The 24,075-nt window shown below is 41.7% G+C and overlaps 1 protein-coding gene across 4 annotated transcripts; it reads right to left on the bottom strand.

Annotated features, from left to right (window-relative positions):
• Nucleotides 1-12,499: 12,499 nt before the first annotated feature.
• Nucleotides 12,500-22,964, bottom strand: LOC103059313 (glycine N-acyltransferase-like protein 3). Of its 4 annotated transcripts, XM_088146293.1 has the most exons (8): nucleotides 22,893-22,937; nucleotides 21,697-21,763; nucleotides 21,469-21,605; nucleotides 19,579-19,686; nucleotides 19,200-19,326; nucleotides 17,997-18,117; nucleotides 14,350-17,392; nucleotides 12,500-12,771 (listed from the first exon to the last, which is right to left on the bottom strand). In XM_088146293.1, the coding sequence occupies exons 3-7, from the start codon at nucleotides 21,544-21,546 to the stop codon at nucleotides 16,978-16,980; spliced, it is 849 nt and encodes a 282-aa protein (XP_088002419.1). In that variant the 5' UTR covers nucleotides 21,547-21,605; nucleotides 21,697-21,763; nucleotides 22,893-22,937; the 3' UTR covers nucleotides 12,500-12,771; nucleotides 14,350-16,977. The 4 variants fall into 4 exon arrangements, with proteins under 4 accessions (XP_088002419.1, XP_088002416.1, XP_088002418.1 ...); XM_088146290.1 differs by lacking the exon at nucleotides 21,697-21,763 and having other exon boundaries at nucleotides 22,893-22,964; XM_088146292.1 differs by lacking the exons at nucleotides 21,469-21,605; nucleotides 21,697-21,763; nucleotides 22,893-22,937 and adding an exon at nucleotides 21,118-21,290.
• Between the last annotated feature and the right edge of the window lie 1,111 nt (nucleotides 22,965-24,075).

Below are 24,075 nucleotides of genomic sequence, written 5' to 3'. Positions count from 1 at the left end.
GTCCTTCCTAGTGTGTGCTTGCATGTACACAACTCACCCCCAATACAAGAAGAGGTGAAAACAGAAACACATATAGATGCAACATGTTCCTTCGTTACACAGAAGACGGTCAAGATGCCTCCTGTGGCCACTGCTTGTCAAAGACTTGGGAAGAATCCCAGAAGCTGCGTTCTGCTTGTTTTCCCTACCTTCCTTTTTAAACACAAGGACAACTATTTTGTTTTAAGCTTGCTTTGCTTCTTTTCCCTCCTCATCTTTTAAAGCAATACTAAATATATTGTATTTACGTTCTACTTTCCTTCAAGAACTCAAGGTGTTATTCAAAAGACTCCCCTCCTTCCCAGTTTTAATCCTCAGAGAGACCTCATGACTTAGGTTAGGCTGAGAGAATGACTCATGGCTGAACGTACATCTCATTGAGGCTCTCCCCAGTCCTAAACCAACACTTTTAGACTGTAATGCTGGCTGAAGAACAAGATTTAAAAAATACTATAAACACGTGTTTATATTCCCTACTTATCCTGAGGACATGAATATTGCCTCCTGTTCACAGCATATTCTCTTTCCTCTGAAGAGCTTCCAACTATCACCCATTTACCCATTTGTCGGCCCACTACTGGTGGTGGTGTTGTTCAGTTGTTAAGTCATGTCCGACTCTTCGTGACCCCATGAACCATATCGCGCCAGGCCTTCCTGTCCTTCACTGCCTGAGTTTGCTCAGTTTCATGCTCATTGCTTCAGTAATGCTATCTAACCATCTCATCCTCTGCCGTCCTCTTCTCCTTCTGCCTTCAATCTTTCCCAGCATCAGGGTTTTTTCCAAAGAGTCCTCTCTTCGCATGAGGTAACCAAAGTATCGGAACTTGAGCTTCATTATCAATCCTTCCAATGAGCAGTCAGGGTTGATTTCCTTTAAGATTGACTGGTTTGACCTCCTAGCAGTCCAGGGGACTCTTAAGAGTCTTCTCCAGCACCACAGTTCAAAGGGATCAATTCTTCGGCGCTCAGCCTTCTTTATGGTCCAGCTCTCACAGCCATACATTACTACTGGAAAAACCATAGCTACTACTGGTGTAGTATTTTAAAAACAGGATTTTTACTGCACTTTTGATGGGGGTAGGATTGTACCCTTCATAACACCCCATGGATAATGGCTGCTCACCTGAAAGTTCAGATTGGGTAAAAGAAGAACAGAAGAATCTGCAGTGTCAGGGAGGTCAGCCTTTGGGGCAGCTCTGCCGTGTGGCAAAACAGCCTTTTATTCCTGATGAAATGAACCCTTACCTGCATCTTGGTCTGACTTGATTCCCAAAAACAGTGAGAAAAAGGGTGGTTGCAACAGGCTTTAACCCTGACGTGACCTGGTCACAAGACCAGAGGTGCAATGTTCACTCAACAAGGCTGATTTTTTCTGTGTCCTACAGTTTTATTTTGAACATGAGGGAATTCTATGGACGAGTCAACATGGAAGAAGCAGCCCACTTCATTCTCCAGGCAGAGGAACCAGGTGGGTGTTGGTACCACCACCTTGCTAGATCTCTTCTGCCTGAGGAACTAATGGCAGGTGACTTCTCAAGATGTTTTCCCTCCACAGAGAAGGCTGGCAGAGGGTCCAAGGCATTTCTTAGGCTTGGGAAAAGTGAGCATCTATCTCCACCCACATCTTACCAAAGGGACTATAAGCAGATCTGGCTAAGATATGGTCTGCTGTCCATGGGATGATGGGCAATTGTTTCTTATGACTCTTCAATGTAAAACTGAATTTGCTTTCAAATACAGAATACTTTCAAACGACGGATTGTTTTTAAGAAAGCTCTTTAAATAGGAGATTACCCTCTGTAGAATTAGTTACATGGCCATCTTCGACCTGAAAGAAGTGAACATAAATGCAAATCCTGCTTTAGGATGATCTTTAATGATAAAGCAAAATAAAATCTGTATGAATAAATACTTCTCCTTGCCCATGTAAATACATTGTACAACAAGAATCTACAATAAATTTTGCAGCAAATTCATGTTTAGGATTCCTAGCCATTACCTCTTCCAGAATATTCCATTTTGTTCTCTTCTTCTGATTTTCAGCCCCTCCCACCCTTTATACCCCCTGCAAGTGCACAGCCCAATACGGCTGCTTTTGCTGTTAAGGTGAGTGCTTGGTTTGGCCTAAAACGCTATTTGGATTCACTTTGGGGCACTTCTCTCCCCAGTCCCTTCAAAGGGTTTCACATCTGCCAACCTCAAAAATCTAAGAAGAGGCTGGGGGCACCAGGAGCCAATCTGTAGCTTCTCCAGGCGGAGTACAAAACTCAACACCCGTGTTATAGCAGATCACTCAGTAACCACTATTCTTTTGAGGCTGCTTCCCCAGGAAGGGGAAAAAACAAATTGCTACCTCCCCCCCCCCCCCATGTTTTAAAACAGGCTGTGTGTGTCTTCATTTTCCAGAAACTCTGAACAGAGGAAAGCTGCCTGGCCATTCAGATAGTTTTCTCCTCCTTGCATATCAGTTCCCACTGAAAATTGTGATGACAGCATGACACTAGTTTTACAGCTCAGTGGTTTAGTTGCACTGTAGAGTCTCTATGTTTTTGTACATGGGGGGGGGGAAGTCCTATGTATGTGCATATGGGGAAGAGTAATGGCCTGTTTGAACTCAGAAGCTAAGATGCTGGTGTAAAGTTCAATGTATACTGCTTGTATAATTAAAAGAAATCAAGCTTGACTTGTTTTCCCCCCAGAATTGTGAAATGGACTCATAGGATTGAAATTGGTTCATTATTAAGGCTGCCTATGAAATAGATTACCAAGCTCCAAAATCAGATGATCAGAGGTGGATAGGACAAGAGTTCCTGCAAATGGGAAAATGGCTTCAGCATTGCAAGTTGCCAAACTGTGACTTTCTGACTGCTGTAACAATGGGTGAAGTCCTAAAGAAAGTTGGATCAAGCAATTTGAAGGACTCCTTGCAGAGAAAGGCTGGGCCTGAAAAGTAGCTTCGGAGATCCCGCTGTTTGGTCTGGCAGTGAAAGCTTTCAGGTTGCTGACTACCATGGATCTTTGTGAAGATCTGCTCTTGGGAGAAACACATGTGCTCTTCTGTATTGGTTGTTAGGAGATCATTAAAAGTAGTGTTCTTCTGGTCCTCCTTTAAAAATAAACTCTTTTTGTTTTTCAATAGATTTCTAGAGTTCCTTCAAAAAATGAAATATACCTTCTAGGAATATGCAGATAAATGCCAGATTATTACAAATTCCTTACACGAATAACTTTTTTTCTGCCTTTCTGAAAACAGAATTTAAACATAAATGGGTCACTTTTACTGTGTAAAGCAAACTGCATACTCTATAGGCAATCATGTTAATGGTCCACATGAGTTTTTCCATGTAGAGGCCTCTTCTATTCTTGCCACTATAATCAAATTAGGCACAATTTCCTGTTTATTCTCTACATCCAAGAAGTAATCTTAATGGTACTTTAGGGACAAAGTAGCATGTTGTGATTCTTTTTACAGTGTCAACCACCTACTTCTAATATGCTTGAATTTTTTCACCCACCCACCACATCTGACAATCATCTATTCTTTGCCCTATATATTACAAATGGAAGGATTTCTTTCTCCTATCAAGATGCTTCATGGAGGCATCAAGGACCCCCTTTGCCTCCTCTTATATTCAGTTTGATATTGGACAGATTGGTCTGACTTAAGGGGTAAATGTGAGACTATCTAGGCTTAAAAGGGGCTGGAAAACAGAGTGTTGTTATATGCCTATGTAGCAATATTATAAGTGCTTTATACCAACATTTATTGATGTAGTGCAATAAGTTGGTAAATTGTTAGTTAATCGGTTAACACACTTTATATAAGCCAGTATTTTTCAAACTTGGCCACTTGAAGACGTGTGGACTTCAACTCCCAGAATTCCCAACCAGCATGCTAGCTGGGGAATTCTGGGAGTTGAAGTTACTGGGCATACATTTTGACTTCTGTTTCTCTGTGGAATTGAAATGATCAAATCCAAAACCATTATGGGCACAATTAGAAAGGTATTTTGTGATCCCTCTGACAACATGGCAGTGGCTTAGCTCCTTTTTTAGTTATAACTCTACAGTAATTCCAGATTTATGGGCTACAAGACATAATTGCATGATACTGGGAAATAAGTACTGTTGATTCTTATTCACAATAGACTATGAAAACATCCAGTGTACAAATAGCAGATAAATCTTTTTTTTTTTTTAAATCGTAGTCTCATAGGTATGTTAATACTTTAGATCAGCTTATTGCCAATCAAGTTTTTTAAACTATTTGAATTCTTGCTAGAACCATTTGGATTGTCTAAAACTGTAGAAAGGTATTATATATCCAGTTAAAGCATCTTTTGATTTCACAATTTGTTGCAGATACATTAGCAACATTTACAATAACTACTGACACTGATATTTGTTTTGGACAATCCTAAATCAACACTATTTTTCTATAGATGATTAAGCAAAATGATTTATTTGCAAGAATTTTGGAATAAAGAGTTGGAATATCCCATATTAACATATCAATGCATAAAGAACTTAAAGCATATTAAGTGTGTTTCTTATTATACTTATTATTTTAAGATGAACATAATTAAACAGCAAAAAAATGTTTATTGGACACTTCTGAGAGTGGTTAAAAAGGACTGGCTGTCAACCATTATGCTAGAAGCATAAAATGATGGGGAGTTTAGAGATGTGAATATGATTTTGGATAATTTACCAATTACTTGGAATGTAGCAGGACATGAAGAACTATGGATTTACTGAGAATGGGTGTAGCAGAAGAGATTATCCTTTTACTACAGAACGACAATACAGCCCAGGATGTACAATCTTGAGTTGATGAAAGGGATTTACTCTGCCTTAGAACTGGCCCTTATTATCAAGGTAGTGGAAAGATGGAGCAATGACCACCTTCTGTGTGGTCAAGGTTTAATGCTTAGCTTTAAAAGTTGCATTGTTATATATGTACTTTGTCTCTTTTTTCTTTTCTTTCTTTTCTTTTTTCTGTGTAGAATAACAACAACAACAACAATAACTACTACTACTACTACTACTACTACTACTACTACAATCATCAGACCTGAGTTGCAAAGATAAAGGCAGCCACTAGGTGGCAGCAAAGAGTTCGGTCCTTCTGTATCTTTTTGCTACCACCTAATGGTCATCCTGATTTGTGTAACTTATCTCTGATAGTTGTAAAGATCTTTTTTAACGATGGGGGAGGGTGGGGGGACAGGCTTTATTTATTTAATAAATCTGTAGGAAAAAAATAAAACAATGGCAAATGAAAAAAGAAAGAAAAGGGAAAAAGAAAGCTATACAACTACACACACACACACACACATATGTATATGTAAAATGTATATGTAAAATATATATATAAGTTTTACACAGCATTTTCAATAAAAGTTATAGTTATTCTTTATTAATAACTGTAAAGATAATGTACTGCTAAGTTCCCCATTTTACTCATTTGCTTCATTTTAAGATGCAATTTTCACATACATGCTAAACAAGTTACACAAGATTTGCACATGTCATTAATATTTTAACATTCTTCTCTTATACCACCTACACATCTTACCGTTTTCCAACATTCACAAAGCATTTATGACCTTTTTTTTTCTTGACACCAATATTTATAGCTTTTATTTCATTTCCTCTCCTTGACAAATTACTAGCAACCCCATACAAATCTCTGAAATATTCCTTCCAGCATCCTCTCACTTCAGTTTCATTACACATCATTTCATCACTGTTATTTTTAATTTTTAATATTTATTTTTAAATTTTAATCCATTCATCCTGCTGAAGTTCTTTGTTCAGCCCTTTTCACTCATTTCTAAAAGCAATGTTTTTTCCATGAAAATCACTCTGCATTTCCTCTCTTTTAAATGTCATTATTCTTTATTCTCTTCTTCTGTATATCCCCATACATAATGTCATTCTCTTATTTACATTCTTTTTTTATCCATAGCCTCTTTCACTGCATCATTCTACCAAGCATCCTTTTCATATTTCTGTTAGTTAACTTCACACACTGCTGTAGTACTCTGTAATGTAATTCTTTGTTCCAACCAGTTTCCATATCCTCCTCCTATACATCCATTTTCTATTCATTCACTTGGGAGATTAATCTGTCTTCTAATACTTTTGTAGATTATGGGTCTTCCTGCAATATTCTATTTTCAGTAGAGTATCTTTCACATCTTTTCTTTTTTCCCATGCTCATTTTCCCCCCAAGATCCACTTTCGACACTACCAAATAATAGTCTGTCCCACATTCAGAACCTCTCATCACTCTTGCATCCTTCGCTAATTCTCTCACTCTTTTATCATAAATAATGAAATGAAGCCTGCTTTCTGATTCATTTCTTTTTCCATGGGTACATATGAATAGGCTCGTGTTTAAATCATGTGTTCAAAACAAAGACATTTTTCTAAGCCAACAGTCACCCATTCTCATTCATATTTGGCTCTCCAAGAGTACAGAAAATAATTGTTTCTCATCTAGTCTCTTATTTCATTCCCGTTACTACATTCATGTCACCTAGCAGAATATTTTTTCCCACTAGACTGTATTCATTCAGAATGTTTGCATAATTATTTCCAAAACTCGTATCTGGTTGAATCACCATTTACTGGGGTGTAACATGTTACCATACAAAGCCACAACAACCTAGATGACAGCAATTCATACTTTCTATCATACATAATGAGAGCTACACTTTCACTTTCCTGCACATGAACTCCACTCCGTAAGATCAAGACACCTTCAATTTAGACCCATTACAGCATCCCCCAATTTCACAAATATTCTTTTGTTCCTCCCTTCCCTTCCCTTCCCTTCCCTTCCCTTCCCTTCCCTTCCCTTCCCTTCCCTTCCCTTCCCTTCCCTTCCCTTCCCTTCCCTTCCCTTCCCTTCCTGCTCTTTATCATTTATTCCTTTTACATTCCAAGTTGTAACCTTCCAAATGCCACAGCTGTCACCAGATGGGGCCATAATATTGATCTCCATGCCCATCATGGCTTTGGTTGATCAAAGTTTCCACATAATGCTTTTCCAGTAAGATAGACAACATGTACATGTAATAGGCTGTGAGAATAACCTTGGGAGACAGGAGGAAGAGCCTCAGCCTAGACAATGGTCTGACAATATCTCAGCCCACAGAAGGAATGGGGGTGGAGAAAGCATCTCAGAAGGGACCACCTCTAGTTCTCTGGAAATTAAAGAGAGGGAAGGGGGGGTTGGGGAGAGTAAAAGTACGGTAGGTTACTTTTGCAATATTCTGTTACTGTAACCTTACAATAAAGATAGTGTTAGTAATCATGGTTTTGGTTGCCTGTCTGAACTACCTCGAAGGGCTGACCTGGTTTTCAGCCTTAAAGACCACATGCAGCATATCCAGCTTAATGGTAAGTAGTGATCAGATTTGGCATATTTTGGGCAATATGCCACAAATACAACCAAAGTCCCAAACTTGCTCATGCTATTCTTGCAAACTAGGGTCTCTAATATGGACACTTCCTTTCTAAACAACATACTGTACCATTGCCCACATCCCACCAACTGACACACAGAACCAATTAATCAGTGCTCTGCCGCTTACAGATGAACACTGCAGGTGGTAGATATCTCTGACAGCTACTCTATAATGAATTGAGTATCATTTGGAAAGAGACTCCCAACTCAAGCTTTCCTCATGTGACATTGCCATTTCTTGCAATGCTGCTGTGATTGGAACCTGACTGCCATGGCCATGTGAAGGAGACTATTATCAGCCTTTGTCAGGGACATCTTCCTTGCTAATAAAAGTCCTTCAGCTGGATCTTTCTGGATCCAGAAGACTGAATGCAAATAAAAATTTAAGATGATATCATCAAGATTCAGTTATTTTTTCATTGCCATTGACAACATTTTCACTAGAATTATTGATGACTGGGCAACTACAGATTTTATCTCTCTCTTTTTTTTCTGTGAATGCTTCAGGGTGGTCTGGAAATGGTTGTTTGCTTTAATGAATACAGTATGGATTGAACAGAGAGGAACATGTTGTTCTCCAGTCAAGGATCCATAATCATCTTATGACCAGTGGGGTTTCTACAGTTTATGTAAATTACTGCCCCGTGGACTGATCAAGTATCTGGGGGAAGCTTATACATGATGGTTTTCTGTATATATATCTGTTTTCTTTGTTTGCTAAATGTTATATAGAGTAGTTTATTATTGGCAAATGATTTCAAAACAATTTCCATAATGATGGTGTTCAGTGACATTTAGCAGTTGTGTTCCCAAAGTCAGACCATGTGTCTTTAATTCACAAAAACACAGTGCAAGAGAATCAGATACAGAAGAATTTTACAAAGTGTTTTATATGCTATAGATTACATTTCTAGATCCTGAAATCCTGGATCATAACAGCTCTTTTAACCGGGATAATTTTTTTAGAGATTACTGAAAAACAGTTGCCTGTATGAAGTAGTGCCTAACTTACAGACATTTTAATGTTTTTCATTGTTCTCATTATGGCAGTATACAAATTGATTGACAGGCAATGCAGATGAGATTATTTCAAGGAGATGTATACTGCAGCGAAGAATAAATAGGTTTGAGAGAACCTATTGAGGCAGTGGAAGCAGAGAATTTGTATCCTCCCCCAATAATTTCCTTCCTGAAACTCCAACTTCTATATTCACCCTATTCCTAGCACACTTCCAGTGTTAAGACCAGTGTCTCTCAACCTTGACAACTTGAAGATGTGTGGACTTCAACTCTCAGAATTCTGAGAGTTGAAGTCCACACATCTTCAAGCTGCTAAGGTTGACAGACACTGGTTTAGACCAATGTTTATTCTACAGATATGGGCATCCTAGCATCCTATAGGAAGAAAGCAACTGATAGAAAAATACTTAAGGACCCTGTCCCATTTTCCCCCAATGCATGTTTGATCCTTCACAATGGTACTTGGCAAAAGAGATTGGGGGCCAGCATTTTGTTAGACACCACTGCAGTTTATTTTTATTTATGCACTTGATTTAAACCCTGCCTTTTTATCAGGTGAGTAGTAAAGATGGCTAACGTAATTTTTAAAAACTCAAAATTCCCAAAGAAACATAAATTAAAATTAGTACTTAGGGCACTTCCTCTTAAGGATTCTGCACTAGTTTGAAAGAAATGCCAGACTCCTGTGATCCTGTAATGTCAGCCATATTGGAGAACCAAGCTGATTTATTTCTGGCTCAGCTACAGGGAGCCAGTGGGCACAACTCCCCAAGGCCCTTTGCCTGCAGGGGCACCATGTGAACCTCTTCTCTGTCAGGTGTTTGAAACTAACAATGAAAACAAATGGGGATAGTCCTCAGTGAACCCCACATGTGTCGATGAAGTGCCAGAAATCAACAAACAGCAACAACTGAAGAGAGGTCCATCCATCCATCCCAAGAACCAAAGCACCCCCAGGAGTACCTCTGGGAATCAAAGCTGCAGCTGGCAGCCTCACCTGGGAAGACTGCTCCACCCCCTGATGGCCAGGGCCACCCTCCTGTGGACTTCAAGGAGGCAATAAGTTGCCCTGCCATCTATTTCCAAGGGCCATAAAAGTACCCACAAGCCTCCCCATGTTCCACATCCTGCCAGACAAAGGTACACCAGAAATTTCATCAATTCCATCCAAGCGGAAGGAAGTCACCCAGACACAGTCTGCCTCAAGCAACTCACTCCTGCAAATAGGCTTCAAGGCAAGAGTGCCAGGGATCTACAGATGTTACAAAACAGCAACAACGTCTTGCCAGCTTCCCATGATCCCCAGCCATGTTTAGAAAAAGCAGCTGGCCATCCACTCCCATTGCCACAATCCACAATCTACAATCCAACTGTGACACTCTGGGATGCCTTCCTGAAACAGTCTTTCATGCAAACTGGGGCAATGTGGAGACTAGACATCTCATCAAGGTCCTCACTAGTGATGAACCATAGGAGCAAATGAAAAGTCTATAAAGAGAGATGTTATTATGACCTGGATTGCAGAAAAAATAAACAAGATGGGCTTCCACTGCAAACAAGGAGAAAGCCATGAAAAAGCAGCCTAATGAGGTCACTACACACAACAAGGGAAGTGGGGTTGTACCAAAAACCATGCTACACTATGTTCAGCTGGCCACCATCGTCCTGAAGTGGAAGATGTTCTGGGCTATACAGCTGGCAGTGGGATTTTACCAGCAAGAGAAGTATCAGCAAACACCAATCATCCTGAGCCACCTGTGAAGAGGACCCTAACAATGGTAGATTATCATAGCCCCTCACCCAGTCAATCTCAAGGAGCCATGGAGCCAGTCAGTTTCCTACTATCTCCCACCCCCAGGAAGCAGGCCAAAGTTAGGGAGGGAATGTTAGCCATTAAAGCCAGAGCTCAATCAAGGGATGCATGCTGTCAGAGTACTCCCAAATGTTAATGCCTCCCATATTGTGCCCTGCCCAGTAGCAACTCTTACGCATAGAAATGGAGCACTGAAGTTGTGGTTGCTCCAAACAAGAAAAGGGTGACAAACAGCTGATGGCTGAATTCACAGATTTAGAGGGGGAGGGGGAGGGGAGGGGAGGGGAGGGGAGGGGGAGGGGAGGGGGAGGAGAATTTGGAGGTTACAACCTGTAGCTTTATTCTGATACGGTGAGAGTGTCCCTCTGATGGGCCAATTATTTCCATGTCAAAGGCTTGGCAATCTTCCTGGATCACATAGCACCATGACAGAAATGGAGGAGGACTTAAGTGACTCAGATGGAGAGGGAGGTGGAAAGGGTGGTGGAGGAGAAGGGAGCTGTAACCATATTTCTGGCCAACACCTTCCATGACTTTAGCAGCAAAATAATGCCCTAATTGACAGATGCATGTAAGAGCAGAAACAACTCTCAGACAGGCAGAGGGGAGGGAAGGGAAGGGGTAGTCTGTATCTCCTACCGTAGCCATCCACCTGTCCTCCAACCATAAGTACAGCCACTGTTCCATATAGTGCCTATGAGACACATCCATCAGAGATTATCCAGCAGATTCTTAGGAATCCAAATCTGAGAGGGAGGACAAGGATGGGGATGGGAATTAGCAGGGGGCCTGCAGGCTGGGGCAGTTACATGTGCATGTTATGATATAATCTAGTTCTTCACTTACTTTGCCCAAAGGGATGAAGAGTGCTGTAAGAAGAATTGATCTTTCTCTGTCTGGTGCCAATCACGTAGGGCTGCTATATCTGGGCAGCTAAAATCCGGGTGACCAATAGACAGCAGTCTAGAGACACAGAAAACTCTAATTGTTCGCTACTATCTCATAATGTTTGCAGCCCAGATATGGCAACACTATAATCATGGCTGCTCAGCTGATGTCTGACAAATACAATTATACCATTCAAATGTTCTAAGTAGGGAGTACTGGACATCCATAGGAATGACAGTCTTAGGGGATGTATTATAATGAACTCACTAAAGTGAATGCCTGCCCTGTGGTGCTAATGCCTGCAACATTTCATGAAGTACTTCCAAATTCTGGGCTTTTAACTTTGTCCAGCACTGTGCTTCCCTGGCTTTATGCATTTTTGCAGATACAGCACATTGTGTATTTGTGTGTCTGTCCTGCTATGATCTATCCCCTTTAAGTCTATATCATTTTAATTCCAACTCTTGAAGACTTGATGCTCCCAGACCAACCAGCCCAGCCTTTAAGGGAATAATAGGAATTTCAAAGGACTGTAAAGGCTCAAGTAGAAATGTAAATGAATTCAACAATGGCTAGTCCAAGGCATTGTCACTCTCTCTCTGTCTCTCTACTGTGTTTATTTCCCTTCTCATCTCCTCCTTCCCTTTGGCCAAGAACTCACTGGCTTGAAAGCTGAGAGCCGTGGGACAGTCTGACTCCAGATGGATCATTTGCTTAAGTTGACCATAAAATTGTGTCTGTTCCAAAGGACGCCGTTGTGTCGCCCGGAGGCAGCCGAGCCCATTCCAGCTGTTTGGCAAGGGGATGGAGTGGCCATGCGAGAAGCCAAGGCAGGCCTCCCCAGAGAGTAGCCATGCTTCAAATTCTTCCTTGAAGCCTGTGGCATGAATATGCCCTCTGAAAAGAGCAATTGGTATTACCACAGACTGAGAAAGAGCTCTTGCCGCTTTGATAGGATAATCGTTTGAATAGTTCCTTCTTTCCTGTAGCGGGCATTGCTCTGCAGTAAAGGCTCTGGGAAAACGCCAAGGCCTCCCAGCTTCCTCCGTTGGTGGTTTGGGGCTCAGTGTCTGCAGCCTGCCCAGGGCTCTGACCAGAAATGGCTTCCGTCATTTGAACAGAAGAATAAAGGGTCATTATAGTCAGCCCTGACGTGGTCTAGGCTGAGTTAAGGTAGTGGAGGATTTTGCCAATTTGCTGTGCTAAAAGAAAGCAAACAAACCAAGACAGAGTTCTTACACAAAAGATGATGTAACCTTGCATATGTCTTTTTATTTACATCTTATATGTTCTTATAGAACTTGGTCTTGCTTTCATAGTAGGCTTTGGAAATGGTAGGTTTCTCCCATCTTCAGAGAAGTTGCTGTGAGTTCTTCCTCGATAGGGTGCTGCTGTCTGTTTTAATTATGAAGGTCCCACTGCCCAGGGTGAACCAGGAAAACTTTATTTTTTATTATATCCTGTTGAGTTTTTAACTTATGAGGGCACACCTGAGTCCTGGATCTTGCTCCCATCTGGTATCCACGGGGTAAGCCTAACAGCAAGGAAAAAAAAAAATAATCCCAAATATAATTTAACACTGCTCATAAACCTAGACCTTATTCTAGAGTGACCAGGAACTCTTCTTTGTTATGCTGGGTGGTACTATTAAAATCTCTCACAGTTCAGAGCTTTATTAACCCTCACACATACCTGCCACCAAATCAAAATAGACAGTTATTTCAATATGTCCCCCCCCCTTTTCCAGACATCTTTACTGTTTAATAAACCAAAGCAGTGTTTTCCAGTCTGCAAACTTCCAGCTATGTGGACTTCAACTTCCAGAATTCCCCTGCCAGGATGACCTTTGCTAAGAATTCTGGGAGTTGGAAGTCCATAATATGGCTGTTACTAGAGTTGGAAAAACTGCCCTAAAGAGGTAGTTTTATACAGGTCCAAACCAAATCAGAAATCCACATGACAGTTTATGTTCAGCTCATTTTATTTACTGTATACCAAAGGTAAAGAATGATTTACAGCCCACTTCTATGAAAGGCTTCAAGGCCACATTACAATTTTGATGCAATCAAAATCATGATCATCACAACACTTCCAAAATAACCAAGGCCATCAGTTGCATAGATTTATCCCTATATGCACACTTAGAAGTTAGCAAGGGCGACAATTGAAAATGCTGATGCTTTACATGCTGACTCAAAAGTGAGTCTCAACTGAGACAGTCAGCGTGGCTTATCCCCAGCAAGCACATTTAAGATTGCAGCTTCCTTAAAGAGAATTAAATAATAAACTTCCCCCTCAAAAAACACAGCACCAGGTTCTAGCTGGTCTTTTTACTGGTCAGTATAAAATTGTATCTGAAACATTTTGGGGTTAAATTGCTATTTGCACAATGCAATCCTATGCGGTGGGGCTTCAGATTGCAGCATTCTTAAATACAAGTAGAAGCAGCTTTACAATGGCTTCTGAAAAATACGAAAACAAAATTTTGCTCCATCCCCCCAACCACTGGCTTATCATATAATCAAATTATGATCAGGAAAATCATATTTATAATGTGCATCCCATGTTGCATGCATGTCTTTACCAAAAATACTAGGCTCACTCCAAATTGTTCCAGGAATAAGTCTGAGATGCAAAGTCCAAGATGCAAAGAGGTGATCGGGCCATAAACTGCAATTAGCCTTGACTGGCTTGTCTTTGCCCTTAATTGGCAAATTAAATTGGCTGCAAAAAAGAGCAGGCTCCTGGCCATAAAATAACCATTAAGCGAGCATACCCAGAAGCCCCATAGAGGAGACAACCAAGCAGAGTAAAATCAGAAAGAATATGGAGTTCTTCAAATACACTATGGTGATTGTTTTTAGCTATTTGGGGATTGAGATTTTTTTTTTGAGGGCGGGGTTCTGTTGTGGGATTATACTCTGAAAAATGTGGGAGTCCTGGGAAATTTGTGACATTTGGTAGATATGCCACTACCATCGCCTTCAACATCCAACATCCTCTTCCCCTTTCCTTCCTGGCAAGGAGAGAGAATTTTAATCCCTCCCCCGCTCCCTTGGAGTAAGGCACAGGTTCTTAGTTCAGCTCTTTTCAGCCAAGCAGGTGAGGGTACCTGCAGGGGTGAGGAGCTGGTCTGGAAATCTTGCTTCTTCTCCAGCTGCGGTGTGTTCATCAGAGCCATGGGGATCTAATTATGCAATTCCAAGAGATGTCCTCCTCCAGCCTTTCCTCAAACACAACAGGAAACAATTGATTATTCAGCAATAGGGCTGATCACAGATGTATTTATTTACCAGTACTGTCTTGGTTAAGAGGCTTAGGTTGGAGATTATGTATTAATTGGGCACCAGGCACTTAAATTGAATACCATTCCTAGTATTGTGGGCATCACTTTAGCTGGCAGAGAAACAAGGCAAATTAATGTGCATTCAGTGACAATTTGCAGTGGTTTTCCCTGCCTTTACTCCAACAATAAGTCATTTCTCCTGCTGTCCATATTTAAGGCTAACTTCTGGGCTGCAAAGATTCTGATGACCACTAGATAATGGCACAGAGTTGTTTTCTGTGTGTCTTTGCTCTCATCTAGTGGCTGCCTGGATTATAATAGCCCAGATCTGGTAGTCCTATCTAGTAGAAATGAAGAGGTATCCTACCAATATAAACAGCTGTTGAAATTGTGTAAGATTCTTGCATGGTTTGAATGAAAGTGAGTGAGATTCTTATATGGTTTTGATGATCTTGTGCTAATTAGCACTGTAATGCCATGCAGGACTTATAATTGCGGCCACCTCCAGAAAAAAAGATTCAAGGAAGACTGCTCAGAAAAGTCTTGAATTGAAATCAAATCTGAGTACAAAAATGGGCAGACGCATAGAAAACTGATGATCTTTTATGCTCCATCACTAGGCGGCAGCAAGAGTAACACTTTCTGAAATAAAAGCCAATATTTCAGGTACCATATCTCATACATTTGCAGGTTCTGCTGAGATACTAAAAGTGGAGTTGCTTGGTTTTCATGGTGTGTGGAGTGATTGTGACTGAAGATGGTGTATATAACAAAGAGATGCCTTTTGTCTGTGCCTTCTGAAAGTTGCTTTCTTTATTGTGTATTGAAAGAATTTGACTAATTTGGCACATTGAAGGTTGATTGTGGAGAAAAACTACCAATGAGCAATTAACTGCCTGCATTCCCAAATTATGAAAATCATTGAAAACTCCACACAGATAAACATCTGTCTGTAAATCTGACTACAACTTCATTTACTGTACTTTTCCTATTTCTGCAGTGTGTCAATCATTCCCTTTTTCATGAACCCCACAGTCCTTGATTTATCTCTAAATAATGATTGCTTGCTGGAACTGGCCTTGCAAGTAATACACTACAGCTGAGGATTGTTTTTCAACTGTGTGACTCTTGAATAAAGCTGAGGCATCAGCTCCTGAAGTTCAAAGGTATCTGGGCTTATTGTTTCTGTTGTTCTTTATCAATAGATTTCCAGCTTCTGTGGTCTATTGCCATTCATTTGAAGAAGGCAGATTTCGCAACAGCATCCTCAGCAGGGAAACTCAATTTCTTTTCTTTTTCTTATGATATCTAGCATGCTTTTGCTAAGTTGTTGCTGCTTCAAGTTGAGAAGATAACATGGACTATAGAAGGTATTGCAGGTATTTGTTGTAAGTTGCTCTCGGTTTGTATGACTTTGTTCAGTCTCCAGAAATACATGCAACACATCAGCCTAGTTGACTTCTAACGCGATAAGTATATTTAAGGAAAATTCCAAGTTCTTGGTTGGTATTTCTTGTTTGAGTGGGAATGAAGCTTGCCATTAACCAGTTTGAAGAGACAGTGATAGCATCCAATAGCATCCACACACAGAATAGACAGGAATTCTGATGCCCTATGTTTGATAACCAAATCCCCATTAGACATGACAGTATATACTAGTACACTTGAAGATTTCTGTCAAATATTAATTGTTGCATTTTCAAGTTGTGTGCAAGAAGGTGGCCATAACAGAATCACTGTGAGAGGCACATTGCTTCCCAGATGTTTCCCCCTGTCATAACTAGCAAAAACAAGTATTATTGTCCCAACTTACATTTGACTATTCCAGCTTTATGAAGCCTTCAAATATATTCCCCAATTGACAAAACTTGTACCTGATTTGTTTTTAATAAGCGCGCTATGTGGGAAGTAACCCCAAATATATGGACATTTTCTACATATGAATCTTAGACATAGGGAAGGACAACAGAATAAGCCTCACTAGCAATCATCTCTCTTCTTCTAAGAGTGACAGAACCTTAAAGGATGGAGCTTGGGGTAGGGAACTGATTGGAGGACATAATTTGCACTCTCCTACTGGTTAGCTGGTGGCGGACCAGAGAGTCATTGGCCTTTTGAAATTGGCAGAAGCGAAGATGATTGCAGGATGGGAGACTCAAAGCACTGGTGGGATGGAGAAGCGCTCTCTCTCTCTCATATAAAAGAGATTTAGGGCCAAAATGCTGGATCCTGATATGGTGTAGAATGTATGCTAAAGGAATAGCTATGGCAAATGTATCATTTAAAAGCTGCAAGAGTTTTATTTTAGAATGCACAATTATTCATCAAGAGCTATTCTTGATTCTTGCAATTCTTTTTAGACTTAACCTTGAATGTATCCAGAGACAGTCCCTTAAATCTGCGTGAATGTTACTTCTAAACTCCCCATCTAATGAAGCCTGAATGTTGCCCCTGCTATTTCATGTGATTTGGAGTGAAATAGAGCACATACTTTGTCTGTGGCAAGAAATGAAAGCCCTGGCCCCTTAAATATTGCCTGGAGATCTGGTTCTCTGGCAGAACTCCACCATACAAGGGAAGATCTTTAGCGTGCAACTTTTGGGCTAGGGCCTGCAACACTGGTTTCATATGACCTTTTCCCCGGTACTTGGGAAGGGCATAGCCATGTGTCAGAGAACCAATTGCATCACTTAGGCTCCAGGCAACCACCTGGCCTTCCTCATCTAGAAGACAAGCATTCGGGAAGTCATCAATCAGGCTCCTCATATAGCGCAGGCTCCGATCGTTGCCTCCAAAGGGCCAGGTTTCATCAAGCAGGGGTGCATGGGATGGCCTGAGCGTCCCCAGGCGGTGGGGACCATTTCTGAGCCTGAAGGGAAAGCACAGGTGGTAGTGAAGGTGGATCAAGAGGATCGCTTCCACCCGTACTAGAAAAAAATCTTTGCTTAGATCCAGCAAGACTAAACATCCAGTAGGACGTTCCAAGAGAAACCATGATCCCAGAATAACTCAGTATTGGAAATACATAAATCTCATTTATTTTGAAATATCCCCTTAACAGTTTTTTGAAACTACAGGAATCAACTTTGGGATACTTTTTTTGTTGTTGCTCTTAAAATCTCCTTCATATTTTCAATGCCATTTCTTTTGGAGAAGCCAAAGGAGCAATTGCATTCAGTGACTTCTTCCAACTCTAACCACTGCTCTGTATTGAATATTGTCCATTCCACACCTTCAACTGAGCAGACAATGCTAAATTCTGCACTGTAACCACAGGGGGAGTATTTGTAAACCTGTCTGTCTTTGGCAAATAGGGGACAACATACTCCTACTTTTCTACAGAGGATAGGATTGGTTAAAGAATTGCCAGAGACCTTGGTTTCATTACTGAATTCCACAAAGTTGCATGGAATCGAATCCACTTAACAGTTCCCCCAAGAGAGCTCACTCAGAAGGAGAGTATGTTCACTTACTGTTTCTGACATAACATGGCTGGCTCCGGGTGGAGCGCTGCCTGGTAGAAATAGGGCTCCAAATGGACATGTCTAGCTTGTGCCATGACTTTTGCAGCCTGATAGAGCCCATCTTGGAGACCTGCATAGAATGGAAATGTTACAGGACTGGATTATCTGGCATGACTATAAAATCACAACAGACCACAAAGACCTTTCATGATACACACCTTTCTTGAGCTTAAAGGACAAATGGAAGTCTTACAGGTTCCTCTGGGGACTTCATGCAGGGGTTGAAGGGGAAGGTGAACACATCCAGGGCTACTCAATCCTATGCATTATTTGATTTTCTCCTATGTTATCCAATCAGAAAAAAAAAAGACATTGCTTCCAAGGAACACTGAGAGTAGGGTTTGTATCTTTCATAAGGCAATGTGACTGATGCTTTGATTAGTAATGTCACTGGAATGATTGTTCCACAGAGGTAGAATGCCTTTCTATTTATTTTTGCAAAATTAGTGATAAACTAATTAAACAACTTGGTTCCTTTCTTAATGATTTAATCTGTTCATAAAGTATTGGTTGAGAAGATTATCTAAATATACTGCACAATTCTGCTTGCATAGACACCATTAAACTCAATGGATGCCACAAGTTCAGTAGTCAGTTTCAAGGTTCCATCGCACGTTAAACGAAATGTAAAGAAGTTTGAACTTTTTCCTGCCATGATTCTCCTGTTTTAAATATTAATTGCAAAGTTAATCTCAATTACGATTAGTTTAAACGATGACTGAGGGCTGTTTCTTAAACCGTATAGTTGTGTGTCTGTGTATGTGTGTGTATACCTATACATACATACATACTCCATATAAATAAAAAAACATGGAAGAAGAACAAACACTCTGTTGTAAACTCAGCAAAACTAAGCTAAGCTAAAAAGGGCTCCACAACCACCCTATCCAACAACCAGGTTTTTAGCACCTTCTGAAATCTCCTAAGAGTGTGAAAAGTTGTTGTCGTGGGGAAAATAGGAGGAGGAAGGAGTATTAGGTACGTTCACTCCCTGGAGAAATTTATACAAATAATAATGGTGGGATAAAAAAGATCTAGAACGGAAAGAGAGAGAGAGAGAGGGAGAGGGAGAGGGAGAGGGAGAGGAGAGGAGAGGAGAGGAGAGGAGAGGAGAGGAGAGAGAAAAAGAAATTCCCAGAGCCCCAGCCTTGCCTTGCAGCTGGAAGGCTTTGTCCCAGTCTACAGCATCTTTGTTTTCTAGGAGTGCTCTGCAGGCATCTTCCTCCCGGTAGAAAGCAGCGTGCAGGTTGGCATAATAATCCCTGTTGTCTTTCACCACCTGCAGGAAGTGGCACAGAGACACTCATGGCACCGGGAATACAGCAGACGGTGGAGACCACGCGGGGGAGCTGGTGAGGTCGGGATAACTTGGAAGAGGGATATGAAAGAAAGGAGGCAAGGAGAACTGCTAGAGCATCTCTGAGTGCCTCCTGAATGGCCAGAGATGCCAAGGTTTCCTGTGTGTTTCCCTCATGTTTGGTGCCACTCGGCTGTGGGAGGAACCCATCAGTGTTCGGTTGGAATTTCCTACCTCCTTTCGTGGTCGGGTAAGAACAGCTTTAAATTCTGGCCAAGAGTCCACCACGACTTCGTGCTGAGCTGGGTTTCCACGGTTGATGTGCATCACTGCCCCACAGACCTGACAATTAAAAAGGGGGTCAAGGAGACCTAGAGCAGAAGACCGGATAGTTCCATCCCAAAATGCTTGGTGGATCGAGTGCTGCTTTCTAATTTTGGAAATTAGGGAAGAGCCAGATGTTTACTACATCCACAGGGCAAAACAGCAAAGTCAAGTATGCTAATGCTAATGATTCAACTGAGAAGCACACAAGTAAATTCTGTGTATGATAATTTTCCAAAATGTCATCGGCTTCAGTGTAAGGCAGACAATGAAGAGCAGAAGAGGGTTTGCCACATACCCATCAGGAGCCCCCTAAATTAGCTTGCCATCCCATCTGCTTGCATCTCCCCTCTCAGACAGAAAGCCTGAGGTTTCTCCTCCTGCTCTATCTCCTGACAGCTTGTGGACTGTCAGACAGCAACCCCATCCTGAATTGGAGGATGCAGGCCAGTGGCCTCCTCCTGGGATTTGGGCCTCGATCCTAGGCTGATTTCTGGAGCCCCAACTGGCTGTCCCGCTGAGTTATAGCCCCCCCCCCTTCCTAGCTGTTGATGGCCTTTTCTGTTTCCAGAATCGGTCCGTCTCAAATATGCTCTTAGGTGTGTAGACTTGCAAGCAGTGAGAAATGCCAGGGATGGCTCAGCACTTATCCAAAACGCAGTTCATTTGTAAGTTGGTTTCTAGAAGCTGATAGTGTTTCATAATGAGGTGAATAGAGAGCGTATTAAAAAAGTTTCTGGCACTTTCTTGAAGATAGCCCAGGAGAAATTTTGTTTTTCCTCTCATATAGTTCATCAAAAGGGTTGGGGGGTGGATCTGGGTGCAGAAGTGATCCCTCCCTGATTGGCTGATTCAGCACCCACCCACAGCCTGTTGAGGGCCAAATGCTACGTTGAGTGAGTTGTAGGAATTTGCTACCTCGGTGAAAGGCCATGTGGTTTTGGGATTTTCTGTAGCAGGAGAAATCAGCAAAGAGAGGTTCCCACCTTCTTTTGCTCCATTCTCTACCTGTTTTCAAAGCTTACTCTGCTTTTTTAGCATGATGCAGCTGGAGGTATCCTTGTATTCTGGATTTTATTGGCTTTGCATTTGCAAATGTGGCTAAAGGAAAAGTAGACCTGAACGTGAACGCACCAGGCTGCAGGGCTGGTGTCCGATGTTAGTACAGTGGTACCTCGGTTCACAAACTTAATTCGTTCCACAATTCTGGTCGCGAACCGAATTGGTCGCGAACCGAATCAAATTTCCCCATAAGGTTCAATGTAAATAAGGTTAATCCATTCTGACCCCTATGAATGTGGTCACCAATCGATTTTGGTTGCCAACCGAATCAAATTTTCCCATAAGGTTCAGTGTAAATAAGGTTAATCCTGAACCATATGTGCTTTTTTTTTAACCACAAAAATATGAAACAAAGTACAGTACAGTATGAAGAAAGAGAACACTAACCTTGCTTGAGGCGACTTCTGGCGTGGAGGACAGGAAGGCGGGTGGGGAGGCGGCTATTGTTTGGAGGGAGAGTCCCCTTCGCCTACAAGAAGCCACGACCACGTGTCAGAGCAAGGAAGACGGCTGTGGGTCGTGTTTGTCACCCGATGCGGAGTTCGCGAACGGAAGCAAAATTTTGCGAACACTGCTGTTCATGAACCGAATTGTTCGTGAACAGAAGTGTTTGTGAACCGAGGTATTACTGTATACATGTAGAGATTGAACAGATGCAGTTTTTTCAAAATTCATAGTAAATGGGGAAACTCCAGCTGTTACTTTTAGAGAAAGGAGGAGCTCTAAATAGGTGGTTACCGGCAGCGTTTCGGGGAGGGCCTTTCGCAACACACCCTCCAACACCTGCAATTTGGAAGAGCAGGTCAAGATCAGCATGGCTGGCCAGGTAGGAGGTGCCGCGCAGGTCCCGTGAAGACGTCTTTGGGTAAGCAAACCTGAAGGGAGAGGAGAGGTGGGGCTGCCTCAGTTCTTTATGAACCGTCTTCCCACCCCGCTTGAGACCAAGCAGATGTGCTCACAGGATACCTGTCAGTGTTGCAGACTCTGAACTCCCAGGAGAAGTCTTCCTGGTCGAATATGGATTGAACGGGTCCTGAGTCATAGAATTATACAGGGTGTGAGCTGGAAAGGACCCTGCCCTAGCTTTCATCAGAGTATGTGACAGTCTTGCAGCTGCTTATAGCTTAGCTCCTTTAACCGTTCCTGATAGGTAATGGTTTCCAGACCCCTCCGCAGCCTAGTAGTTCTCCTCGGAACTCACTCCCCGTTCTCCATCCCCTTTTAGAAAGCAGTGCCCAGAATCTGTCAGGGAACCTCAAGTGGAGCCTAATCAGTGCAGGATATAATGGGACGATTCCCTCCTGTGGGTTGGGCACATTGCTTCTGTTTAGGCAGCCCAAGACTGCAATGACTTTTCTGGAATCTGCATCATCGTGTTGCTCATGTACAGCCGGTCCTCTGTTTGGACTCCTAAGTACTTCTCGCGGGCTCTGCTGTCACACCAGGCTTCCCCAATCCTCCATCTATGCAGTTCATGTTTTCCACCAGAGCTAGGACCTTACTGATGAACACCCCACTTGAAATTTCCTTCAAGGTCGATGCCGATCTTGGGGTGTGATTGTTGCAGCAGTTCAGCTGCAAATCCAGCAACTGAAGTGATTTCTAGCCTGAAATTTTGTGTAAAGATATTTTTCCACAGAGCTCTTGAGAGAGTCAATGTTAAATTCTTTACTAAAATCAAGATGCACAACCTCTACAGCATTTATTGATCTACTAAACTGGCCACAGTTCTAAAATACATTAGTATGGCATGCCTTGTTCTTGACAAATCAATGCTAAGTCCTGGTACAAGGACCCTTTTTTCTAGGTGTTTGCAGTCAGGATACTTGGAAATCTTTCCTACAACCTGACCAGGACAGATGTTAACCTAAGTTGTCTGTAATTTCCTGGTTCCTTCGTCAGCTATTTCTTGAATAATGGGATTTCAAGTCATGGTATGCTATCCACTTTTGTAAAAGTTCATTAAAATTTACTTTCGTGAAGTCCAGGATTGGCTCTTGTCATTTATAGAGTAATTTTGTTGGAATATCCATAAATCATACATTTATCTCACACTGAAGAATTGGTGCAATGGTAGCTAAAGGTTTTATCTGTACAATATCTTCTTTCTGAAGGGAAGTCTGCCACCTGAAACGGTCTGCAATGGAACCTGTAATGCTTACCTGAGAAAAGGAGATACCTGGCTGAGAGGAGATAGAGGAAGAGGGGGAAGAGGAGGTGGCAGACTTTAATTATAAAGGGATTTGGAGGGCACGTGACACCATCATTGCGTGATCAACCAGTCAGTCAGCCTTTTATTCCTGAAAAAATGAACCATTAACAGGATAGTTACTTTGCCCTGTGTCCTGGAGGCCCAGAAAAAAGTATGGACATAATTTTGCCCTGAGGCACTCTGAATACAAATCAAAGAAAAACAGAGTTCAAACACTTTAGCTTATTGTTGTATGACTGACATTCACAACCTGCGTTTTCACTTAGCTCATATTGGTTTTTTTATTAGAATATTTCTCACAAATCAGGGTGGCTGTGACTGAATGGCAGTTTAATATGACAGGGCATTTTAAATACAAATGCTTAATAATGAGCAATCATATCTCCTGATGAATTTATTTTGTCCTGGCCCCATTCGCATCTTGGAGTATATGGTGTCCAGTCTACCATTTAAAGACAAGGGTGGTTACAAGACGCACTCCTTGTCTCTTAGACATTCTTTGTACACAATACATCTTTATGTCTAAATAGCTGTGTACTTTGGACCAAATGTGGTTGAAAAGATTCCTTCCCTCCCTCCGTCCCTCCCTCCAACCTCAGGAAGCTACCAGAGCAAAGCAGATATATAGGATTCCCTGCTGGCTTGAGGATATTCACTAGGCAGCCAGAGTTATTATCAAACTAGTAGCCTATGAGAGCCCATAAGACAGGAGGCCACTGTAGCCAACTTGGATCACCTCTACTGTGTTGCCAAGCTGCTGTTACGCAACAAGAACTCTCTGGCAGGCTGAGCTGACCTGATGGACATGATGGAATGATGTCATTGGTCCCAAAGTTGATGGTTTTTGTCTATTTGCCAGAACTATGCAAGGTGCCATAGACACCTTGAAGCTTCCTTCCTAATTAAGACACCAATGAGCAGACATATCTGCCTTTTGGTGAAAATAAATAAAAAGGCAGATCTCTTGGGAATGAAAGGGAGGATTGCTGGTGCTGTGTTTGTAGTCTGCAGGCTGAAGGTGCTGTGTGAATGCAGGCACAGTTGATGAGAGGATTCTTGGAAGAAGGAGGAATCTGCAGCTGAGGCCCCAGCAGAAGTTGGCAGGATCAGAAAGGGAGATCTGCAGAGTGGAT

The sequence above is a fragment of the Python bivittatus genome, unplaced genomic scaffold (genome assembly GCF_059951505.1).
Source record: "Python bivittatus isolate LINGU-HERP-01145 unplaced genomic scaffold, Pbiv_v1 ctg000480_np1212, whole genome shotgun sequence".
Lineage (NCBI taxonomy): Eukaryota > Metazoa > Chordata > Lepidosauria > Squamata > Pythonidae > Python > Python bivittatus.
Note: the sequence above shows the minus strand (reverse complement) of the source record. Positions and strands in the feature narration are given on the sequence as shown.

Excerpts from the sequence above, each read along its gene's own strand:
- LOC103059313 (XM_088146290.1), bottom strand. The coding sequence starts at position 21,546 with ATGCTGATCTTGACCTGCTCTTCCAAATTGCAGGTGTTGGAGGGTGTG. Across the intron at positions 19,687-21,468 it reads CCCTCCCCGAAACGCTGCCG|GTCTGTGGGGCAGTGATGCA; the intron begins GTAACCACCTAT and ends TTTAATTGTCAG. Across the intron at positions 18,118-19,199 it reads CAAAGCCTTCCAGCTGCAAG|GTCTCCAAGATGGGCTCTAT; the intron begins GCAAGGCTGGGG and ends CATTCTATGCAG.